Consider the following 22,805-nt stretch of genomic DNA (forward strand, 5'->3'; position numbering starts at 1 on the left):
GACATTTAAAAGGGATCAATGATAATTAATAAGTCCACCATGATGATTCTTCTGCATTAGTCAAATGTAACTAAGCAAGTGAAACCCTACATCTCCCTAGTGTTTTTTAGACTGAAGGATAGATAAACGTTACATGTTTAAGAGAAGCTTGTGGAGAAGGATGGAGCCGGAGCTCAGCTTTTAACAGTTCATATTTGATCAACTAATCCATCCGTTTATAGAAAAGTAGGCAGTGTGATGTCTTCGCCGCTGAGCAAAGCCTAATAGCGGATGAGGCCGGGAAACCATGCCAGTGCTGCCGCAGCAGGCGGGCCTTTCCAAATGGAAGATATCTCAAAGAGAGGCCAAGATTAGACGTGAGGAGAGAAAGATGTGTTCTCCATGGCAACGGAACAGAGAAACATAGCTCATTTGCTGCGATCCTGAAATGAAGGCCTTGATACACGCTGCCACTTGGCAAGAGGAAAGTCCCTTTCAGCAGTGGGAAAGGTGTTTGTGTGTGGTTTCAATTCCAAGGAATAATCCCAAAATATTTATTTTTATTCCTTGTGGCTCCGTAGTTGTGTTGCCTGCTTTTTCAGCAGTTGTGGGAGGACTAATTCTCTCTCTCTCTCTCTTTCACCGCGCACACAAACACCCTCCCCCCACAGAGGTACTGGAGTTTAGCGGAATGCACTCTCAGTACCCCGTGGAGCTCTATACCTTCTGTAATTTAATTTGCATGGCAGCTCCGACGCCTGTGTCGGGGATGTGGGAAGAGGGGGGAGCGCGAGCAAGAAAAGCGGCTGACTTCTCTCCAGCGGAGCCTGTGATCGCTCCACCGAGGGCCAAGGCCATTACAAGATTATCACATGAAGGTGATTATCGTGTGGCGTCCCCCTACAGATCAATGGCCCCTGCTGGCGGCGAGGGAAGACCTCGTTTCCCCTCAGGACACACCGGGCAGGGTCTCACACAGGAGATGGCCACAGGGCTTGTAAAGATGTACCACTAAGAGATACCTGTTGATGTTTAAGGGGGCTTTGAAATAAGTGAACTCCTGTGTGTTTACTTAGGAGGGATTTACTTACAGTGCAGCCCTTTTTAGGAAGTCTGTAGCTTAAGAGACACAGCAGAGATTTACTACTAAAGTAAATGGGGATTAGTGAGCTATGCATTGGGCAGAGGCTGAGATACCTTGACTATTAATCCTTAGTGTGGGTGAAGGTAAAGTTGGTCTTCCCATCAGGCAACTCAAAAGGGATTCAGAGAAAAGGGGCGAGGGGCTTAGCCCCAAGGGGACTGATATATTTGCATATATAGATATATAAAAACCAGAACGCACGCACATATGTATCGTTTTCAAGTTAAAAATAAACTGTGAAAAATAATCATTTAATTTAATGACATTACCAAAATAATTAATAATAATAATAATTTAAGTTTTTATATAATATTACCAAATTATTTGGGGGGGCTGAAGAACATTTTAGGGGGGGGTTCATATAATACATATTGTGTACAGTGAAGTATTACCACATTCCGTTCTGATTTGTTTTCATGTATAATGCATTAGACAAAAGATGTTTTCAGCAGAAAACAAAACATGTGCGTTTCGTGGAAACTGGAGCAGTGAGTGCTTTTAAAGTAACAAGTTCAACGCGGCCATGTGGCACATGCACGTATGGCTGAGTGCTGGGACTTTTGCTACAGTGTGTTGGTATATTCGGGGCTTATGCAAGATGTCCGTCCCCCACAAGCCCCGAGAGCACACTCGTTCGTGCCAAATGACCTAGTTTGCAAGTGCGCTACACCAAACACTGACACACTAGTGATGAATAATTAATTTAAAGGCAGCCAATCAGATAATGTGGAGTGACTAGTTAAACAGGAGAAAGAGTCCCGGGCAGGAAGGCATTCTGCCTTCTACCGAGGCAGCGCACACCACTTCACCTAGACAGGAGCATTTCGAGCGTGGAAGGATACTCTTACGCAGTGAAAAATGAAGCAGGGATTCCCCTGTGACAGTGGGGAGGTACTCCGTGCTGGTGATTGAAGCCTACAGGGGGTAGTGGTGGAGCGCTGGCAAGGCGGTGAAGTCCATTCAAAGCGTTTTTTCCGCATGTGAGGGTGAAACGTGATGAACCTGTTTAATTGCTGCACGCTCAGGGGAAGGATCCCATCGACGCTACGTTGGGTTTTTTTTTTATGAGTCGCGATCGCAATCAAGGACAGCAGGTGCGGATTTGACACTTTTCTGTGCTTTCAACAAGAGCTCTTTGAAATACGCGCTCACGCTTTGGCCTAAACAGAGGAAGAGGCTCATGAGGAAGGACACTCGATGGGCCTGCTCTGAGACATAAAGACCAAGCCGCTCCCCCGCGCTGACTTTAGTTTGCAAACTTTTACTTCCTTAAGTCTTTCCATGACCGTCAAAGTCTTTGTTCTTTATGTTCCCACTCAGGATACTCATTGTTCTCGTTTCCAACACAGAACAGAGCGGTTTTGAGTGTCGCAGCTCATTTACTACACACGATTGCATCAGCGACCTTGTTTCCAACGCAGGCTTGATGTTTCTGCGAGCGGATTTTCACACACAGTCTGACAAGCCTGTCTGTATTCAAAGACGCATTTCAAACATTAAGATTTGAAAGATGGCCCACAGTGATGTTAGGCAGGCGCTATTTAAACAAAACGAGCTAAAATATGTAAAAAGACATGGTGTGTTGGTAATTAGAGCACGACTGCACGTTTCTCACCATTATGATTCACCGTCCTACTAGAACTGTGTCTCGGAAGCTTCTTTTATTATCAGTAGTATTTCTAAAATTAGATCTGCACTGTACTTGCTTTCAGGTCTTTATATTGGTCGTTATAATCTTCAACCACCCATCAACACCACTAGACTCAAATGGCATCATTGTTCCAGGCTGTGTAAAATGCTGAGCATGCAGCAGGCACTCAGAGAGGATGCTGAGGCCCGTCGGTCCCGGTGCATTTTTCTTAACAAACAAAAATAAATTGAAAATAAATAAGACATAACAAGAGGCTGAGACACGACCCCCCCAAAGAATGCCTGGTAACGCCCTTGTTTGTTTGTGTGCACCACACCCTAAAAGCTAAAACCCCTACTGATTTTATGTATTTTCACACGTTTTGAATAAAACCATTCCTTCTAAAAATTACAATCCATCCATCCATCTTCAACCACTAATCCGGGGTCGGGTCGGGGGGGCAACAGAACCCGGACTTCCCTTTACATCATCTACCAGCTCTAACTGGGGGGTCCCAAGGCGTTCCCAGGCCAGTGCAGAGATATAATCTCTCCACCCAGTCCTGGGTCTTCCCCGGGGCCTCTTCCCAGCTGGCCGTGCCTGGAACGCCTCCCTAGGGAGGCGCCCAGGGGGCATCCTCACCAGATGCCCAAACCACCTCAACTGGCTCCATTCAACGCAAAGGAGCAGCGGCTCTACTCCGAGCTCCTCACGAATGGCTGAGCTTCTCACCCTATCCCTAAGGGAGACGCCAGCCACTCTCCTGAGGAAACCCATTTTGGGTATTGTACCCGTGACCTAGTTCTTTTGGTCATGACACATCCTTCATGACCATAGGTGAGGGTAGGAACGAAGATTGACCGATAGATTGAGTCACAGCGGTACAGTAAAGCGAGTGCAATACTACCCTACCGGAGTAGGCAATCCTTCGGTTTCCTGCTGAGAACCATGGCCGCAGATTTAGAGGTGCTAATCAGGCCATCAGGACCACATCATGCAAAAACTACGACTACGCCTCGATATCCTGTCCATGAAAACCACAAACAGGATTGGTGACAAGGCATCGGAAATGCCTCAGACTTACTCCCGAGCACCCGAACACATCTCTGGGTGTATAGGCATTGGATGGTCCAGTCAGATCCAACTGCGCTCCATCTCCCGCACAAGCTCCTTCCTCCCCAGAGAGGTGACGTTCCACGTCCCCAGAGCCAGCATCTGCCCCCTAGGTCTGTTCCGTCTAGAGCCTCCACTGTCACTGCCATCCTTGTAGCGGCGCATCCGACCCCATCGGTCTCCCTCACAGGTGGTGAGCCCATGGGAATTAGAGTTTCAGGGTCCCACGTCACTCCTTTGGGCTGTGCCCGGCCGGGCTCCGCGGCAAGCCTGGCCACCAGACGGTCTCTGTCGGGCCCTCCATCTGGGCATGGATCCAAATGGGGGCCCCGGGCTTCCTCCGGGCCGGATAGCTCCTTCCCTCTTCCGCTTTTTCATAGGGTCTTTTGGACCATTCTTAGTCTGGCCCCTCCCCTGAGACCACTTTGCCAAGGGTAACCCTACCAGGAGCACAAGGCTCCAGACGACACAGCCATCAGGTTCATAGGGACACACAAACCTCTCCAACACAATAAGGTGATGGTTCCCCAGAGATTACGATGTTCTAAATTGTTCTAAATACAATTTGAAAAAGGAGTGAACAGAAAAACACCTCACACGTCCATTTTCTCCATGTGTTACCGAATGCTAGTGAGGACTCGGTAGGACACAACTGGGAAGGATGCATCCTACACATAGACACGCGTGTGCACACTCTTCTGTTCTGGCCTTGGTGCTTATGTGTTTGCATGAAAAGTGTGTTCTATTTTGAATACTAATTACCTAGTTCTTCTAAAACAAAATCATATTATTCAATGTAATTTGTGTTTGTTGTCTTCTGTATTCACTTTGTGTACAATATGCTTGCTGAAAGAATTTTATATTATGTACAGACCTTGAGACAACACGAGCAGTGGACTTGGTTACTGCTATATTTCTTGCATCAACACAAGTGTAAAGATGATTTTCACATGGACGAGGAGACTTGAAGGAGGAAGAACGGACCGCCTCGCTAAGCCCTTTCCTTTAGTCACTGTTTCTATGCCTGGCAGGCATTCTACCCTTTATACAGGCAACATACAGCACTTAAGCTACATAGGGTTCAAAAACTTGTAAATAACCTCCAGAAACCCTTTTATTATATACTTTTGGTGTAAATTCCATGAAAAATAATGTTTGCGACACTAAGGTAAGTAGTCAAATTAAGCTATCTAGCCATGCATGTTAATGCTTACAGCTCACGTTAAAGCACGAAAACAACACGGTTAAACATTTGTATTTTAATGAAAGGCTGAGAGGAAGCCTCCACCCTCCAAACTATTCGAATTCAGTGTATCTCTGTTAGGCTGCATTCACTGGGAAACAGACACGCAAACTTCATGCCAAAATAGGCAAACCGTCAGACTGCAAAATGCATGACCATATGTTGCTATAGCAATGGAATAGAACATATATAAAATACAATTTAGTTTCCTGGTCATTTTTCTAGCAATGCATGGGAGCTGTAACATGTGGCTTCCTCTTATTATTCTATTCTATTATTCTACAGCAAACTCCCTTTTGTGAGCGAGATGCGTTGCATCCGGTTTGAAATTCGTCAGTGGTCTCTTCAAGTCCATGTTTTACAACCCTGGACACAACCAGAGTTAATCATCCTGCTCACTAATGAGCTTGTCCCTGATGGATTCCCTTGCTAACGTCTCCGGCAGGTCCATTTGAGTGAAATGCCACGTTTTCAACGCACACTGAAATATTCACTTCCTGGCCCCAGAACGTTTTCTTTCTGTCATTTTGCGCATCACCGCACATTTGTGAGGCATTGCTGTGTCTTTAGGCACAAACGTAAGACACTGAAATCACAGAAGAATACAGCAGCTCTTCTTTTCTCCCGCAGCGTCTCTGCTAGTGACTCTGACAGCGACAACAGATAAATGTGCTCCCTCATGTCTAATTCTGCATCAGTAACTGTCATCGGTCCTTTTTTAAAATATTATTAATTTAAAATGCATCCAAAGAAACTGCACTGCTTGGGAATGTCTGCTCATCTTTGTTCTCCTGAGGTGAAAAGGAGGTTACAAAGTGGAGCAGCTCACCTGTTGTTCGGCTGGTCTCCAGGCAATGCTAAATGCAGATTAACGTAATATAGAACAGAGTAGGGAGTTCAGGATGCGTGACTGTCAAATCCCCGTTTAGTCAAATGTCTGTGGCGCAGAGTGAGCTTGAACAAATGTTTCTCTGTATTTTTCATGCCAAATAAAGTGAATTAAAAAAAAGACAAGAAACAAACGTGTTTTAACAGCGAGCCTCGGCGGCCTGCCGCAACATGTAGGGCCTAACCGCCCTACATGCCCCAACCAGCACAGGAGCCTCGCTGTTTTCACATTCAAACTTTTGTGGAACTTTTAAGATATGTGTGTTTTTGACAAAACAAAGAAGAAGTTCAAAGCATTCAGGTTTTCAAGTTAGAGTTGTGGTTCAATTTGGTTTTGTGCCAAACGGTGTTCTATTTTAGTGGAGTGGCTTTGTAATTTCTTATTGACAAAGAATGTGAAAATACCCGATCCGGTTTCTTTGCTATTTTTGAGAAGTTTAAAGGAACATCCACGCCACATGATGGAGGTCAGTGGAAAGTGGAGGACTGATGAGGTGGATTTAGTTTCCTTCTGATGTGGAGGTCTATTGCCTAGACCTCCACATCAGCTTACCTGTACTCGATATGATAGTCTCTTGTCCGACCGTTTGTCCGAGCAGGTCGTACTGGTTCAAGCGGGAGCTTTCTCCTTCCACCTCCACAGAGGCAGACGCATTTCGAGTCCAAGTGTAAGTCACTTCTGAAATTGTGTACGCGTCTGAAAAAAAAAGAAGAAGACAATAAACTCATAGGGGATAAATCTGGGGCAGCTAGAGCTATTGATGATTTTTCAAGAAATTACTTCAGTGACCCAAATGAAAAGCCCTGACTACATTGTGCTTGAAGCTGCGTTTCTAGAAAAAGAAAAAAAGAGAGAATGCTGCAGAGAGGAAAAAAATCTCTCAGTGGCTGACGATGGAATTCATAAAACGCCAACAAGCAATTGATGCACAGTGACATTTGCCCTTTTCAGTCACAGCGTACACTGAATAGGATATTTTAAGCTTGTGCGCTAGCATAAAAATGTCTGATGAAAGAGGAATAAATATATTTTTTAAGATATGTCATGCTGCAGATGCTGTATTGTTTGCAATAAATGCGATTCATGTAAAATGCCATAAGCATCACATACATGTATTAACAATGTATTGAATTCATATGAGAAGTCAAGGCGTTTCAGGCATGACCCACCATGTAACGGCTCTGATAATAATATTCTTTGTTTTTACCAAAATCTTAAAAGCAGTATGAAGCCAAAATTCTTCATCTAAATGTATAGGCACAAATTGGGATTACAACCAATTCAAATAAAAACATATATATATATATATTAGGATGAGATAAAAGTCAGTTTTCCCATTGTTCCCAGTGACATTTCAATCAGTCTGTCAGTTATTCTATAAACATCTTTTTAATTGCTGCATGTTTTATTCAAACAGAATTAGAAAAGAAAAGTGATCTGTTCACTCCAGCAGTTTGGCTCTTATGCCTTTGCCAAAGATCTAGTGAGGAGGAGTAAAAAAGGAAATAAAGAATATAGCATTTTACTCATAGGTCCCTCAGGCGCTATTATCATCAGAGTTACTCACAGCTGCCAAATTTTAGTGGACAGGAATGAAAGTCCATGGGGAAATCCTCCAGATGCATTGGGCACTCTGCATGCACAGTTAACCTGCATCCAATTAACAGAAAATGAAGGAGACTTTGCAAATGCATGGAAAATAAATAGCACAGATTAGGCACCTTTTGAAACAAAATAAAAGAAGCCTCATGCACTATTCTAGACGCCTCCCATCTGCAATGCCTTGAAACAAAAATAATTCATCTTAACTGCAAAGGCAGAGCGGAAGTAAACACGGTGCTGCAAAGACCAGAAGAAATCAAAAGAGTGTGCCCAGGTGAGATTGTAAGTAAGCTCTTTGATAGCAAACTGCATTTCATGCAGCTACGCTACTATGCAACAGTACTCAACTGTAACTTTGAAAATGACTTGCAATTGTTCCATATTGGTTCAGATGTTGGCCAAAATAAGCTGCATGAAATAGAATGCATGAAGAAATTATTTAAACATTGTATGTATGTATGTATTTATGTATGTAAGTATGGTCGCACTTTAAGGTGAGCTTTAGTATTCTAGAACGTGACCAAATAAGAGAATTAATACAAATCTTATATCTGTACTCTAAATATTACGCTACAGAAAGTGGCCTGTTAGCTTAGCTTAGCACAGTAAACAGCGAGACTGGCTTTGTCCACACAATAGCTAGAAAAAAACAGCCTGCCAACACTTCTAACGCTCCGTTATTAACATGGTGTGCCTTCTTTGTTTAACCCCAAAGTATAAAAATGCCATATTGGGATTTTATGGGGGATTAAATAATCTCATTTTAAGATGATGGGGTGCTAGTAGGTCCATATTTAGCGTACAGAAATGAGATTGGTGTCGCTCGGCTTGTGTAACTCGTATTACCTAGAATGCTGCACTGTTGAAACACAAATAGAACTTTGCGACTCTCTCTTTAGACACGCTACATGGACTTGGATTACCTCATAGTGTACAGCAAAGTGCCATCATCTTTGATCCTCAGCAGCTTATTAGGCATGGTCATGTTGTGAGCCACAGACTTTTTCCCATTGTGGAAGAAGGTGTCCGGAGTCCAGATTTTACTGGCCATCAAGTTGTTGAGGGGCAGAATATTCATCGGACCGTGAAATTTCAACCTCTCATCCTTCCAGCTTTGCCGGAAGAAAACGTCTATGGTGTATTCCTGTGGGCAGAGGAGGTATACATGAATAAATAATCAAACTGTGTTATTACCTTATTCTTATGCTTCAAATTTGCACTATATGAAAATGAGCCCTGTTTCCGCTGAAAAAACAAGAAGCTAAATAAACCAAAGGGCACTTTCCACTGCCCTGTTTCATCAAGAGCCTACAAGCAGCGGCTCTTCACGACTGACTTCACCTGCCACTTTAAAACCGGTACGCCGGCTGGCTCCATCCATTTGTCAAAGCTCTCCGTCGGGTGAGTTTCGGACTCCCTGGGTTCCTCTCAGCTCTCTGAGCCGCTGTTTTTTCCGTAGCGGGCTCCAAGGCCAGAAAACGTTCTGGGCAGAAAGCGCCGTGAAATGTGTGCGCGCGTGAGAGCGAGTGAGCGCATGTCAGCGTGAGAGGGAAATAAATTCCTCCAGTGTTTTTCTTCACTATAAGTATAAAGTCTTTCTTTTCTATGGAATGCCGTTTTAGTCCAAATTAAATAAATGAATAAATACATAAATACATGAAATATGCATTTCAAATACATCATGAAATAAATAAATGAGGAAATAAATACATAAATATTAAATACATTTAATTATTTCATGGTACTTTTATTTCATAATGCCACTTTTCATTACATGGTACTTTTATTTTATAATGCCACTATTCATTTCCAGAGTCTTTTATTTCATAATGCCGTTTTACATTTCCAGAGACTTATTTCATAATGCCGTTTTACATTTCACGTTCTTATATGCAAATCAGGGGGCGTGGCTACATCTAACATTCAGAACAGACAACAGAGCCGTGTGCAAAAGAAGGCTGGCCAAGGGACGTGAGTGTTGACATAATGGAAGACATCGGTGGGCTCCGAGGTAGCATGCTAGCATTAGCAGATCAAATCGATCAACATGGGTTTTCTGCAGATACGATTTTGACACATATTGAGGGATTTTTGGAAATACGAGGGCGGATAAGTGCTCTTCAAGATGTATACATAGACGACAAAGTTTTAACTTGTTTAAGACTGATTGAGCACCGCGTGCGTGTGGAAGAGGTCCAAGTTGAAGAAGTCAACATTGGCTGGCACTACAAGCCCGCCTCTGAATCTTCCTGGATATTGGATTTCTCGGGTTGATAGACCGGACAACACAAAGTTAGCCAGCTTGTCGCCAGGAATATGGCTCATTTCCTCATTTATTTATTTCATGATGTATTTCAAATTCATATTTCATGTATCTATGTATTTATTCATTTATTTAATTTTGACTAAAACGGCATTCCATACTTTTCGGGCACAGCAGCATTTCATTACAGGGAAGGTTTACTACAAATTGTTTTTTAGTATAATGGGTGATGAGTTTTAACTCCTAAAAGTATGTGGGAACGTTGCTTATAAACATCCAGAGAGCAGGTATGAGCAGCCAGGTGACGTGTAACCAAGCCAACTGGTGATTGAAACATTTCATTTGAAGTGGAATGCGCATAAAGTATCACAAATAATCTCTCAATGCACGAGTAGTCACAGCGTGGAACAGTTGGTCGCAGCTTAGTGTGGATATAATGTCTTGCTAGTGTTTTCCCTTTAAATGACCAAACAACCAACATAGAAAGTATTCTACGTATAATCTGTGTTGCTAAAGTATGATGTTGGTCATTAATCTGTAAATAAAAATAGTCCCCCAACAAATGCACTACTTCCTCCTGTTGATAGAAACTAGTGTGCAGATGTTTTAGGAAATGCCCATCGAGGTCGAGGTCGCAAAGTATTGAGAGACACTAAAAACATCTCGCGCCTCCCAGCCTGGGATTCTTTCTGCTTTAATGTACAAAGTGAATTATCATTCAGTTCTTGTGTATCAAAGACAATAGCGCTTTCCCCTCATCTAATTTTAGCTTTGACCTCTTTGTTTGGCTGTGTTGCTTGTTTGATGCCAATATGGTACATTTTACACCTTTTCTTCTTCTACTAAACAAACTTCTTTCATTTCCCTGCTTTGGCTGCCGTAGACCTCCAGACCATTTACATCGTATGAAGCAATCAGCTGAGCTGTTCTACAGTTCCTCAATAAATCAATCACGTCAAAGGAAAACATATTTCAGGGCCTGTCCATTTGTTCGTCTACGAGAGGTTTTAAAAAGAGACATCAGGAATGATTTGGCCAAGATGTAGTGGAGGGAGCCAATATATAAAAATATGGTTGATTGGATGAGGGTGGGGATCTGGGTCTGGGATTTACTGTGAGATCATTTCTATCCTTTTAATAATATTGAATTGTGTCCGAGAGCTGTTCCGCATAAGTGGCGTTTTATGTTGAGCTGAGTGCCTTCTGGTTTCCACGTCTTTCAGAGGCCACAGCATTGAACTCCAGCATCATAACCGCTAAACCCATACATCAATCACTTGGAAAACAGGTCTTCAACAACAGAAGGGACGCTGATGATATGATGTGTGGGTGGGCGCATGTTTCAGAATGATAAACAGGAAAGCCCAGGATAAACAAAGGAGTGACTTGAATAACAAGAGGACCTTCAATAATTTGAAAATTGTCAGGTGAATAGACATCGCACCGTCGTGTAGACACATCCTCCCACTTCAGTGCTGCGTGTGATATGTGGGGAGAGGAAAGGACACGAGGCAAATATGAATGGAGGGAAGGCTGTATTGCTACCAAAAATTAGGCAAAAGGGGCATCTTTTCTTCTTGAATGTGCGAGCAGGGAGCACAAGGCCGACCAAAGCGGTGTTGTTCTGGTGTTGTGTCTTTAATTTCAGCAGCAGGACATGTGGGCGAATAATTCAACACAATAAATAAATGTCCAGTAGGAGTTCTCACCATGTCTGTGTCTGAAACTGGTCCAAAGCTGGTAACGTAGATGTCTGTCTTCACCTCAGTTATCCTGTCTGGATAATAAAAAACAATGAGAGGCATCGACACACCAAAGGGGTTATAACGCTGCACAGAAAAGACAGTTAAGAGAAATAAAGTGGAGAATATGAGATTTCTTTTGACATAGTTTCAACTAAATATTTCTGAAAGAAACAATTGAACAATGAGTCTCCCTTTTAAGTTATTGTTGCGTCCCCTGACTTAACGATGTCTCTTGTTTGAGGAGAGAGCTCTGCCCTGCCGATTCCCTCCAGTCGCTGATGAGCCGAGCTGATCCCGCGCTCAGCAAAGCAGATATCACATATATCACCTCCTCCTCGGCCGCTGACAAGACTTCTTCTCTTTTCTGGTTTGCTGTGGGCGCTGTGTCCTCGGGTGGCTGGGATTTTGTTTGTAGGAGCTCTCTGACATTTGTGTTAACCTCCTTGTTCTCTCCTGTTTTGTGACCAGGTAGTTCAGTATTGTTTCTGGTGGGTAAGCTGAACTATTTATTTTCTAGATGGTGGCCCTCGCCTGTGTTACGACCATATGGGCACTGGAAAAGGCCTCGACAGTTATGATGAGCTTCAAAAAACAATTTAGTTTAGTGACATCATCTCTTGTCTTGTAATGGGAATTCATTTAAATCGTCAGTGGCGGAGTAGGCCACTCACATCACCTCCAAATGCAGTGACTTCATTGTCTTACAAGCTCATTAGGGATGTGGGAAGTTACTGTTAATGAGAAGGCAACATTTCTGAATGCGGCTGCTTCTCATCAAAGCCACAAGAAGGCTTTTATTGTGAAGAAGTCACAGAAAAGTGCAATGCATTTGTATTTGCCGACAATAGCCCTGACAGACGTCGCTCATGGAGAACGCAGCCTTAAGAAGAAAGACACGGTCATTTTTAGGGATTAATATTGCAGCAAATAATGGAGCAAGAAGCTGGTGACACGCTGCACACCTCAGACTCAGAAGTGAATGGACTGGATTGGGCGGAAAACCATTTGCTTACAGCAGACTGTCAAACGGCCGTTATTGACTTTATTCTTTTTTTAAACCGCAAAACTTTTGGCTGCAGTGCGAACAGGAACACCAGATGATCCTCTGTGGCATTCTGACAAAGCAGCTGCTCAACGTCTGTTTGCTGTTCACAGAAATATGCCGCCAAACACTGCTGACAAAGATGGCCCCAAAACAAGGAAAGAACCTGGGGTGCGCTTTGACCCGCTGCCGACAGGTGGGACGCCACACTTTGGAATATCCTTTGCAAACCGCCATCGAGAAAACACTTCACTATCAAACCGGGAGGAAAGTCCCAAAACGTTTCCATGTAAATAAATCCATCATTTCACAAACAGTTTAATTATTGTACTCAGGGTTTTACTCCGCCTAACAGCCCATGACTAATAACAGATCTGAAGTGGATAAATCCACAGCGTTTTGTTTTTTTTCCCCCTGAAAGTGATTCATTCGCCCTATCAGATGAGTTTTGTACGGACTTGGTTGACCTACACGTGAGCTGAGCGAGTGAATTCACATTCAGTGATAACTGAGCTGCGACTCAAAGCGCTCGTACGCTTCCTGCTCAAGCCGTAATTCTCTGTCTCTACAGTATTTCTTCAATATTTACTGAAGCTCCGTCTCTCGTGCACGGCCGATTCAAAAAGCCTTCGCGTTCGGCTGTGCACTACCATGCAAACAGCGTCTCACGTACAATCGGAGGGCTCGTTACTCCTCGGCAAAGTGCTCCCGTCTGCGAGCTGCCATTCAAGTCAAAACGGGAGATGTCATGGATGAAAAATGCTTTCTTATTTATAAGGTAATGTAAATCAAATGCAAGAGGCAGGTTGCCGGGTAATGGGTTCAATCCATTTAGCGAGACATGCGGCTGGGTGCATTTATTTATGTAAACCAGGCCGTTGTATTTGCACCGGGCTGATTTAAAATGATTAGGTTCTTACTATGGCTCACAGAGGCTGCTATTAGCAGGATTTATTTTGCAGAGAAATGCTCTTTGTGGAGCCACGAGTAAAAAACAAGAAAAAGAAAACAGGTTTGGCAGCAAAGGTTGTACCGCACTGCGTCTCCTTCCTGTGTGTTTTATTATGGGGGCGTGCTGTAACTCACGGGCAGTGTCACAAACTGTTCACTATAATGGTCCTTCTCATCACGTGTTGTCGTTTTCTTGAATTTTGTCCTGGAATGATTGCGTTAGTAGAACTTACTCACTATCCAAGAGACCCAAGAGGATATAATGCTTAGTGCCATGACCGTGGTCAGTCATTGTATGAATGTTTTACATACACAGTGTAACACACACCAGTAGATATATTGCATGACTGAATTCCACAAAATACTTTGATTAAAGAAACTATTGATGCTATGTTAGAAATAATAATTAATTTAGTCTTTCAGTCTTGGGGTTTTACCTTTTCTGACTTAGGGTATTTTTTATTACGGTACATTTATTTTCTTATTAAATTGTGCGTTTTCACCTAAATATTATCAAGTGTCATTTTTATACACTTAGTGCATTCCAAAGCTTTGCTCCACTGTTAAAAAAAACATCTATTTCTTATATATGTTTGTTGTTTTCTAGTTATTCAGCATATCCAAATGGGATCTGACCTCTTTTACTTGAATGAAGTGCTGTTTTCTCTTGGGACGGCCCAGAAGATAAGACAAAAATATTTATTGTGTGTTGTTGATCCCCAACAACAATAAATCTTTGTTGATGTTTGTTGATATAAGTACATAATCATTTAAAAACAAAAGGTATTCGCCTGAGCAGCCGCTTGGAAATGTGGCTTGGTCGTTGTTCTTTATGAATGTGCTTTTAAACAGTTTATATAAGCCTATACTTTTATATATTAAATAATTAAATTTCCTTTCAACCCTTTTTGCTGTATCACAGCAGGCCATAAACTAGAACTACCACCTCGCACCTTGAATTTATGCCTCCGCCAACCAGTCAGGGTACAGTTCACATCCATTGTCTGTCCAAAATGTCAATTCATCATTTTACCCTATAAAACAATTGTGTGCATCTATCAAGTTTTGTCGCCACATTGACCTTTGACCGCAAAATTTGAGCATTTCCATCATTGTGCCAAAGTGGCCGTTTGAAAATACTCTCCCTGTGCCTTCCTCAGATATTAAGTCCACTAGAATGGTACGATAGGATGACCTGAAAGCCTCGTGCCTCCGGCCGCAGCTGTGTGCAGCAGCATAAGAACCAGCACTCTGTACAAGTGCACAGAGTAAACAGGTCTGTAGAGAAACGAAATCCACCATCACATGAAGCTTCAGTCCATTTACAAAGCAAATCTAACCATATTCGTACTAATGCTGCATCCTCACGTTAGCAAACCTATAAAGGCACAGCCCTCGGGGACAAATCTCGGTTTACTGTTTAAAAACATCCAGAGTGGGTTTATTGCCGCAGGACGTCAGGACGCTTATTTACAGGAACAAGGAGAATGCCCAAAGTTCATTTATTCCGCAGCAGCAGCCATAAATGGCGTGCTTTTCCTGTCTTATATCAGACAGATGGTCCTGCTGAACCATGTTTCATAGGTCAGGATGAACTGTCTGTGTTGGGGGAGAGTGCGCCATGTAACGAACGCCATCTTAACTCTCGTCAGCGTGCAGGGAGATAAAGCGTCTCAGCAAAAACCTAATATTGATGGGTATCTGTAGATTTTTTTTCTTCGGTTAGTAGCATGACTATAATAATAGTTACCCTATATATAACACCAAGATCATAGATTAAAGAACCCACCAATTCAATCATTAAGCATCACATCATTCACAGTGCAAACAGCAGAACCATCAAATCAAACCCAACAACGGCGCGACAGCAAGAACGCACAAAGTCGCCATATTAGCGGCACAGTGAATATTAGACATACTGTATGTCACAATTACATCAGTCTCTATACGAGGCTGTTTGCAAACTATCTAGAGTACCAGAGGGTTGACGAGAGCTGGCGGCTGGGACAAAACCACAAAGTTTAACGCTGTCAAATCCTAAAAAAAAACATGACTGATGATAAGTACCTACAGAGATATTTGAGAATTATCTGTGTGGCGCCTTACATGCTAAACACAGATAATGCTTGAACACAAATATTGATTGGTGCAGCTTTCATTGTATCTTATTAATATTTAACTGTTAAACAAATGACAGAGATAGTTTTTGGAAGAAAAACATCCCAAACTATCTAGGCTTTCTAGGCTTAACAGTTTGTATTTGACTTTAATCTTTATATTTGTCAGCTGTTGTGGGAGAAACCCCTAACTAACAACAGCAGTTGTGTCCTCACGAAAAAATGAACAGCGTAAGTTGGAATTTGACATAATTTACAGCTGAGAGATAATGTATAGCTCTGAGCGTCAAGTCCTAGCTAGATGAGCTTTTTGAGGGGTGGAAAACAAATTAGTAACAGAAGTGTGAATATGAACAGAAGTGAGCTCCCTCGCAGTCACACTAATGATGATGTGGGAGCAACTGTGCTTCCTGCATTCAGTCTCTGTAGATTTGATTTTAGGGAAAGTGACAGAAACCAATTGCTGCATTTTAAAAGAGCTCGGTTTTGCCTTGACATGTGAAACAGATGACAAGTAGAGAAACGCTGGATCAAACCAGTTAGGGCCGGAGTTGTGTCCACAGTAGTTACAGTATAGGGTCTATATTGGAAGGGAAATAGTGTGTGTGTGTGTGTGTGTGTGTGTTTGTGTTCCTGGAGGCAATGGACCTGGTCAACCGGCTAAGGTTAGATTGTATTTTCTATAAATACATTCAAAGGAAACATGAAGCCAGAACCCACACAGAAGTTCATGGCTGAAACATTTACAGCTATTTGTTTTTTCGTCTTTTGCTGCTGAAACCTTCTAGCAGCCCCGAGGGGACACGTGGGTTCATCCTGAAAAACCTCTGCCCTAGATTCATCTTCTTCATCTTCACTGTTTGATTATCAGTGGAATCTGTAAAATGTTTCAACTCGCTCGCTGCAATAGGACAAAGCCGAGGGCACACATGGGCAGGTTTAAATGTTGTGCGTCTCAAACAAACCAATAACTCTGCCTTTTGGGAACAGTCTAATGCAATTCATGCCAACAGCCCTGCATCTGATTTCATTAAGCCTCAAACTGTGTCTGCGAGGTTGTAAGGGTTATTTTTGGGGTGCAGTTTGTAGTTTTGTTGTGGAGGATTCATTGCATTACATTACACAGGTGTTTCTGTTATTCTGTCCAGAGGAACGAGAGCGGCGGTGTGTCAGAGGACTTTGTATGTCTGTAGGTAATGTGTTGTAATGCTGTAAATAAACAATATTTGAAGATACAAATACACCACATGTATATGTATACATAAAAGCCCATATATAATCAAATCAAACATAAAACCAAAGCTTTTAGCTCTGTGAAGTCCATGTTTCTACTGGATCTCCTTTGGAGAATTTCAGTCAAAGAAAGAAAAAAACACACTTTTCAGTGATGCAGGTTATTCATAACTTTGTTTCTAGAGATTTAAAATAAAAATAAGTTAGCTACATTTCTCAATTTTTCTGTCCGCGCTGTTTTGGTTCATGTGAGCTGCTTTAGCAGTCTTAGGCCCGCCCCCAAATGTTCTCATTGGTTGAGACAAGTGATTGCGCTCCTCCCAACCATTTTGAATGTCTATGTAGAAAAATAAATCTTTAGCATAACAAACACCTCAACTACTGAACACAGACTGTTTATGCTGCTCCCTAAAGAAATAAACACGGTTCTGCTGGTAATAGATTTCTAAACGTTAATGTTATGATTGTGGATGTTTTTCTGTAACAAACAGGATAAAAGATGAATGGCCCGTGAGTAGAATATAACTTGTTTTTATATTTTATTTGATTACATTAATGTTTAAGTTGTCATAGGCGCGGCACAGTAGGGTGGTGGTTAATACTGTTATTTAATGCTCTGGCACTGACAAATAGCTTTGGTCTTATATTTGATTTGCTTATATACATTTTCATTTTTTTATTTAATTAAGTTTAAGTAAGTAAGTAAGATTTACAGGACGCCAGAGCAGACCACGCTGGGTGGTTTCGGACCCAAGACGTTCTTGCAGTGAGGCGACAGTATTAACCAGCACCCCACCATGCCGCCCCCTTTACACAGTAAAGAAGGTCCTGGGTCCAAATCCACCCAGCGGGGTCTCCTCCGGCTTCCTCCCACGCTCCAAAGACATAATCCGGGGGTCAGGTTAATTGGTGACTGTACATTGGTGTGGAATGAGTGACTGGTTGTCTGCCTCTGTGTCCGCTCTGCACCCCGTCTCTTGCCCGATGCTACCTGGGATTGACTCCAGCCTCCCACAGCGGCCCATAGAAGATAACTGACTGACTGTGTAAAGGAAGTACTGCTGTTAACAAACAACTTATTTGCTTTAGTTTATATATTAGTACGTAGTAGTAATACTTTTGAATTCATTATTACAATTTTAATCCCAGCACAGTACTACTGTATTAACTATTTGACTTTTTTTTGGAGTGGTACAGCCTCCTACTTAAACCATGACAACGGACTCTGATTCGCAGAACATAATGTTTGCCTCAGAGGAACACACTCATGCAGCTGTGCTGAACGTGTTGTAAACTAAGAATCAGTGAAGCGCTAACATGTTTTTTTCCCCTCACAGATGAGACAAAAGATCTAATGTGTCTACAATGTGTAAAGCTCCATCTGATGTCCCTTTCTAGTTCTTGGACAGAATTCCGCGCTCCTCGATGTTGCACTCGTGTACATTGATGGGTTACAGCGTGCTGCTTCATCTCGGGTGTTAGAAGGTTTGCTCCAGCTGGGGCCCACAGTAAAAGTGGATGTACTCGTGGTACTGCACGCCATAGGAAGGCTTTTCATTTAATGTTTTATACATATGTTTTGTCTACCTTTAAGACTACAAGTTCTCCAGAGTTGTCTGTTGGAGTGGAAATATTTTACTCAATGCAGTGCAAATCAATATAGTTTCAACGATTCAATCGTATTAGTGTATGATTGACTACAATTATTGTAAAAAAACACAAGCTTGAGCCAAACAAAACATGTCAAGAAAGATTACAATACTATTGTTTACATATCTGGGGAAGTATGAAGTACATATGGTGGTGAAAATTGTCATGAAATGTGAGCATTAAAGATCTTAAAGTAGGATAGTGAGCCACAGTGTTGTAATAGGCCAAACACGTCATCTGTTCCACAGTGAATAAGCTTGCAGCACCATCACTTTAAGTCCAGCTGTACAGGCTGAGCGCTGCCAAGCCAAAGGAGGTCTGCTCCCCATATGGCAGCTCCTGGACTGGGCTGATGGCCTCAGGAATTTGAATTTCAAATGGAAACAAATCCTGAGGGAGGAGTTCAGCTTTGGGGAGAGGAGACCAAGCATGGTGGATGATGGAGAGGCACACTTGGACGTCATGATTCTTACATAAGTATATATAAGTGTTGTCACTCCACACAAGCAATCGACCATTTAAAAAAAGAAACATGCTTTTTCATAATAAATGGGAGAGCAAATGTTAGATGTTAGCGTCATAGCAAATCAGTCAGATTTCACCATTTGGAATCCAGCAGATTTTTTAATTAAATTAACGCTGACCGTTGTGTAGATAGTGACTTACAACGTGCAATTTTTACGCTGTAAGGCTCCTGAACCATCTTCAAATATTACATTCGCTCACAAATGTGATCATTTCTGGTCGTTACAAAACCATCTTGCTACATTTCACTCAAACTGAAACTTCAAAATGATGTAATCCAAACTAAAATGTATCAATGGATGTTAGAAGAATCCACTTTGTTCCAACATCTTTGCGTTTTGACATCACTTCCACCATGTGCCTACAGCCAAACCAGCATTACAACCATGCAGCTCAACCAAACTGACACTGAACCTGCTCTTTATTTCCTCTTTTTTCTGACACATTCAGCTGGGTTTGTAGGTGCCAGCGAGGATGCAGCCAGGAAGTGAAGTGAGTTTCATGTAACCTGATTGTTTTGTGCAATGAGTGTGTTTGTCAGTTTATTCTTGAAGGGATTGTTGCAAAAGGTCCTTCGTACCACAAATATGATGTTAAATGAAGTGTTCTCACTCCACACGAGCAATCAAGCGTTTAAAAAACATTATTTCCTTACCACCAAAGCCTGGCCGTAGACGGTTGTCATATCCATCCAGCAAGCTGTCCAGGATGCGTGTGAACAGGGTGATGTTGGTATTAAAGGCATCCGATGTGGCATCGGCATTCACTGACCTGATCGACAGATACACAATAACAGCATGACCACCTACACAGGATTTTGTTTTATTTTAAATTTATTCAAAACTCATAATTGTGCTTTCCACCAAGGCACAATGTATTGGGGAAAAAGGGGTCGTTATTATCTGGCAGACACTTCATACATGCCCACACAGAGACGCACACACACACAGACCCAGTGTTCCTCATCCACATGGATGACCCAGTTCAAAGCAGAACGTTTGTGAGCCATCTGATCTTGGAGCCAAAACACAACTGGATATGCAAATGAAATCAGAGCTAGAGTTCCATGGCAAATTAATTCAGATCAGATTCTACATTAAAGATTGACATATTCACCACTGATGAAAGCTCTGGTGCAAAAGCCACAGGTTAGAAGGCATATTTCACTTTAAGCAGGGGATCTCCATACAATATTAATCATTTTACACATCTGGGTATATTCTGTTTGGAACACATTGCTCTAATTACTATCAGAGAAATTTAGCCTGCATACAGTGTTTTAACATTCTTATGTACTGTCCTTGGTTATAACCTAATAAGAGGAATATTTAATGATTTTATTTGTAGTACAGTATGTTCACCTACATATTACATCCATATCAGCACAGCCAGCTGTTTTTTTTGTGTTGTGGTGCCGTTAGCATCAAACTTGCATTAGCATGTGTGATAGAATACTAATTTAAACCTTCACATTAATCCCTAAACATCAGGCGATATTCATTTCTCTGTGTTAACATTAACATGCTAACGTTAGCTGTAGAACTAGCTTGTTTACTCAGCATTAGCTAAACAAAACAAAGTCTGTTTGCATAGCGTTAATATTCTGTAGAGAACGTACATAAACTCACACATACATGATACTTCTTTGCCTTATTGTGAGAATGAATCATGTCGTTTTCATGCACGCTGGTTGAGAAGATTGAAATACAAGACCTTGAGATGTTTCACTAACGCTAAAATGGTTGCAAAGCGAGCCTCAGTGTAGGCCTGTAATACTTCAGCATACAAGAAATTACTTTACTGTTATCTACACCTGCGTTTTTAACAAAGTGACGTTTCAAAATGTATTCCGGGAAAAACTCTTAAATAGCCAAGCAGTTCACGATGGACCGTATTTAAGAACAATATAGGCCACTGTACAATGGCTTTATGGATTTTGTCTTTTTATTTAAATTGCCTCCCATGCCTCTGACATCATTTGTTTCATTCTTTTGTCGACTGTCATCTAGTGCGAGCTCTCAAGTGGCCTGAACTGTCACTCCCAATTGTCTCTCCAAAGACACCTTTGCACCTCATGTGATAATGTGAGATGTCTGCAGATCAAGGGTGTAGCAAAAAGGAAGGTGGTGACACGTGCTTTTTTTTAAAGCAATGTTTCAATTTCAAGTAGTTAGGCCTCATATATATTTTTGTCAATACCATGTATTGATAGATGCATTCTCTTTTAAACATAAGTCAATCTTCAAGAATCATAGACTGGTTTTGGCTATTATCCTTACATTACGGTAATACCAGGTTACAGATAATAAGTGTAATATCTAATAACCGTTACCCAGTATGGATTTTTTAGGCCTATTAGAAACTATCCATGCAATAGGCTGTAGGTAATTCATGCTCTTCATGCCCTGCGGGTTGTTTTATGATCAGACTGCGGACCTGCTCACTCTCCTCCTGCGCATTGACCGTCCGCGGATAATGAGTCCGCTGTGATAACAAACATTTAAAAAAAATACTTGACAAATGGACACCTCCAGTCCCACCGGCCCCCGGCACTCCAGCACAAGGCCGCTGCGAGGCGTCCCCCGTCCCCCTGAAAACCACTCACCTGGTTCTCCAGAGAGCCGTGAGCGCCAGCAGGCAGACGCGCAGCAGAGCGGCGCTGCCGGAGCTCCGCATGGCGGCTCCCGACGCCTACACAGCGCGGCGGCGGCTGCAACGAACCAGGGCCAGAATTTAGACCTCATACGTGACCCGCGGAGTCTTTACCATCGCTTGTTTCTGGGGATTCCCTTCGACACGCGAGCGCGTTGAATTCAATACATCATTAGATGAAGAAGAAGAAGATACGGACACTGGCGGCAATTAGTATTCACGTCCCACGCTTCCACTCAGTGAATATTACGGTTACACAAAAAAGAAAAGAAAATACGGGATCAAGTCGGTGTGCAACGATTTGAAGCCGTGCGTCGTCAATTTAGACGATAACAAAACAAACAACGTCTTTAAATGCAGAAAATAAGCAATAATTTAAACAAAATGAGGGATCAAACCGCTTGGTAATTAATAATCAAATAATCATTTTTTTTGTGTGTGAGGGAGGATTTTGTTTATGAAAAAATATTAAATGAAACGAAAAAACAGACTCACCTTAAGTGAGAACGTGCTGCAGACGAAATCGTCGAAGAAGTTGAAGGCAAATCACCGCTCTCTGCTGTTTTGATGAGACTGAATGAGTGCAAGTGTGTCACGAGAACAAAGCTGAGAGCATTGATAAATCATAGTCCTGGCCAACAGCAGGAATGCAGCCGAAATGCACTGGCTGTCATAGTCCCCCCTAAAAATGAACCAAAACTAATGTATGATATCAAAGAAATGAAATAATAAAATGTTCTTGTTTTTTATTTTTATTTTTGAAAGAAAAGGCAGCAGTTGTGGCAGCTGATCCTGGCTCAAATTGCCTCGTTCAGCATTCCCCCCTCAGCTGGTGAAAAGCTCGATGTGATTCGTGATAAGCAAGAAGCACATCTTAGTCTCCCTCAGCTCCACACACACACGCACACGCACACACGCACACACACACACACACACACACACACACACACACACACACACACACACACACAAACTACAAAGACTGAGGAAGAGGAACACTGGGTCCTAAAGACAGTTTTGTATGCAC

At 42.2% G+C, this 22,805-nt stretch overlaps 1 protein-coding gene across 1 annotated transcript in view; it reads right to left on the reverse strand.

The window, feature by feature from the left end:
- gabra2b (gamma-aminobutyric acid type A receptor subunit alpha2b) overlaps positions 1-22,805 on the reverse strand; it is a 28,426-nt gene extending 5,621 nt beyond the window's left edge. The window contains exons 1-7 of the mRNA XM_040172686.2: positions 22,274-22,805; positions 21,732-21,836; positions 19,782-19,897; positions 11,573-11,640; positions 8,524-8,744; positions 7,566-7,648; positions 6,551-6,694 (exon numbers count right to left, since the gene is read on the reverse strand). Coding sequence (XP_040028620.2) covers positions 6,551-6,694; positions 7,566-7,648; positions 8,524-8,744; positions 11,573-11,640; positions 19,782-19,897; positions 21,732-21,802 — 703 coding nt within the window. The 5' untranslated portion in view covers positions 21,803-21,836; positions 22,274-22,805. The remainder of the gene's footprint in view (positions 1-6,550; positions 6,695-7,565; positions 7,649-8,523; positions 8,745-11,572; positions 11,641-19,781; positions 19,898-21,731; positions 21,837-22,273) is intronic.

This window comes from Gasterosteus aculeatus, chromosome 4, assembly GCF_964276395.1.
Source record: "Gasterosteus aculeatus chromosome 4, fGasAcu3.hap1.1, whole genome shotgun sequence".
NCBI lineage: Eukaryota > Metazoa > Chordata > Actinopteri > Perciformes > Gasterosteidae > Gasterosteus > Gasterosteus aculeatus.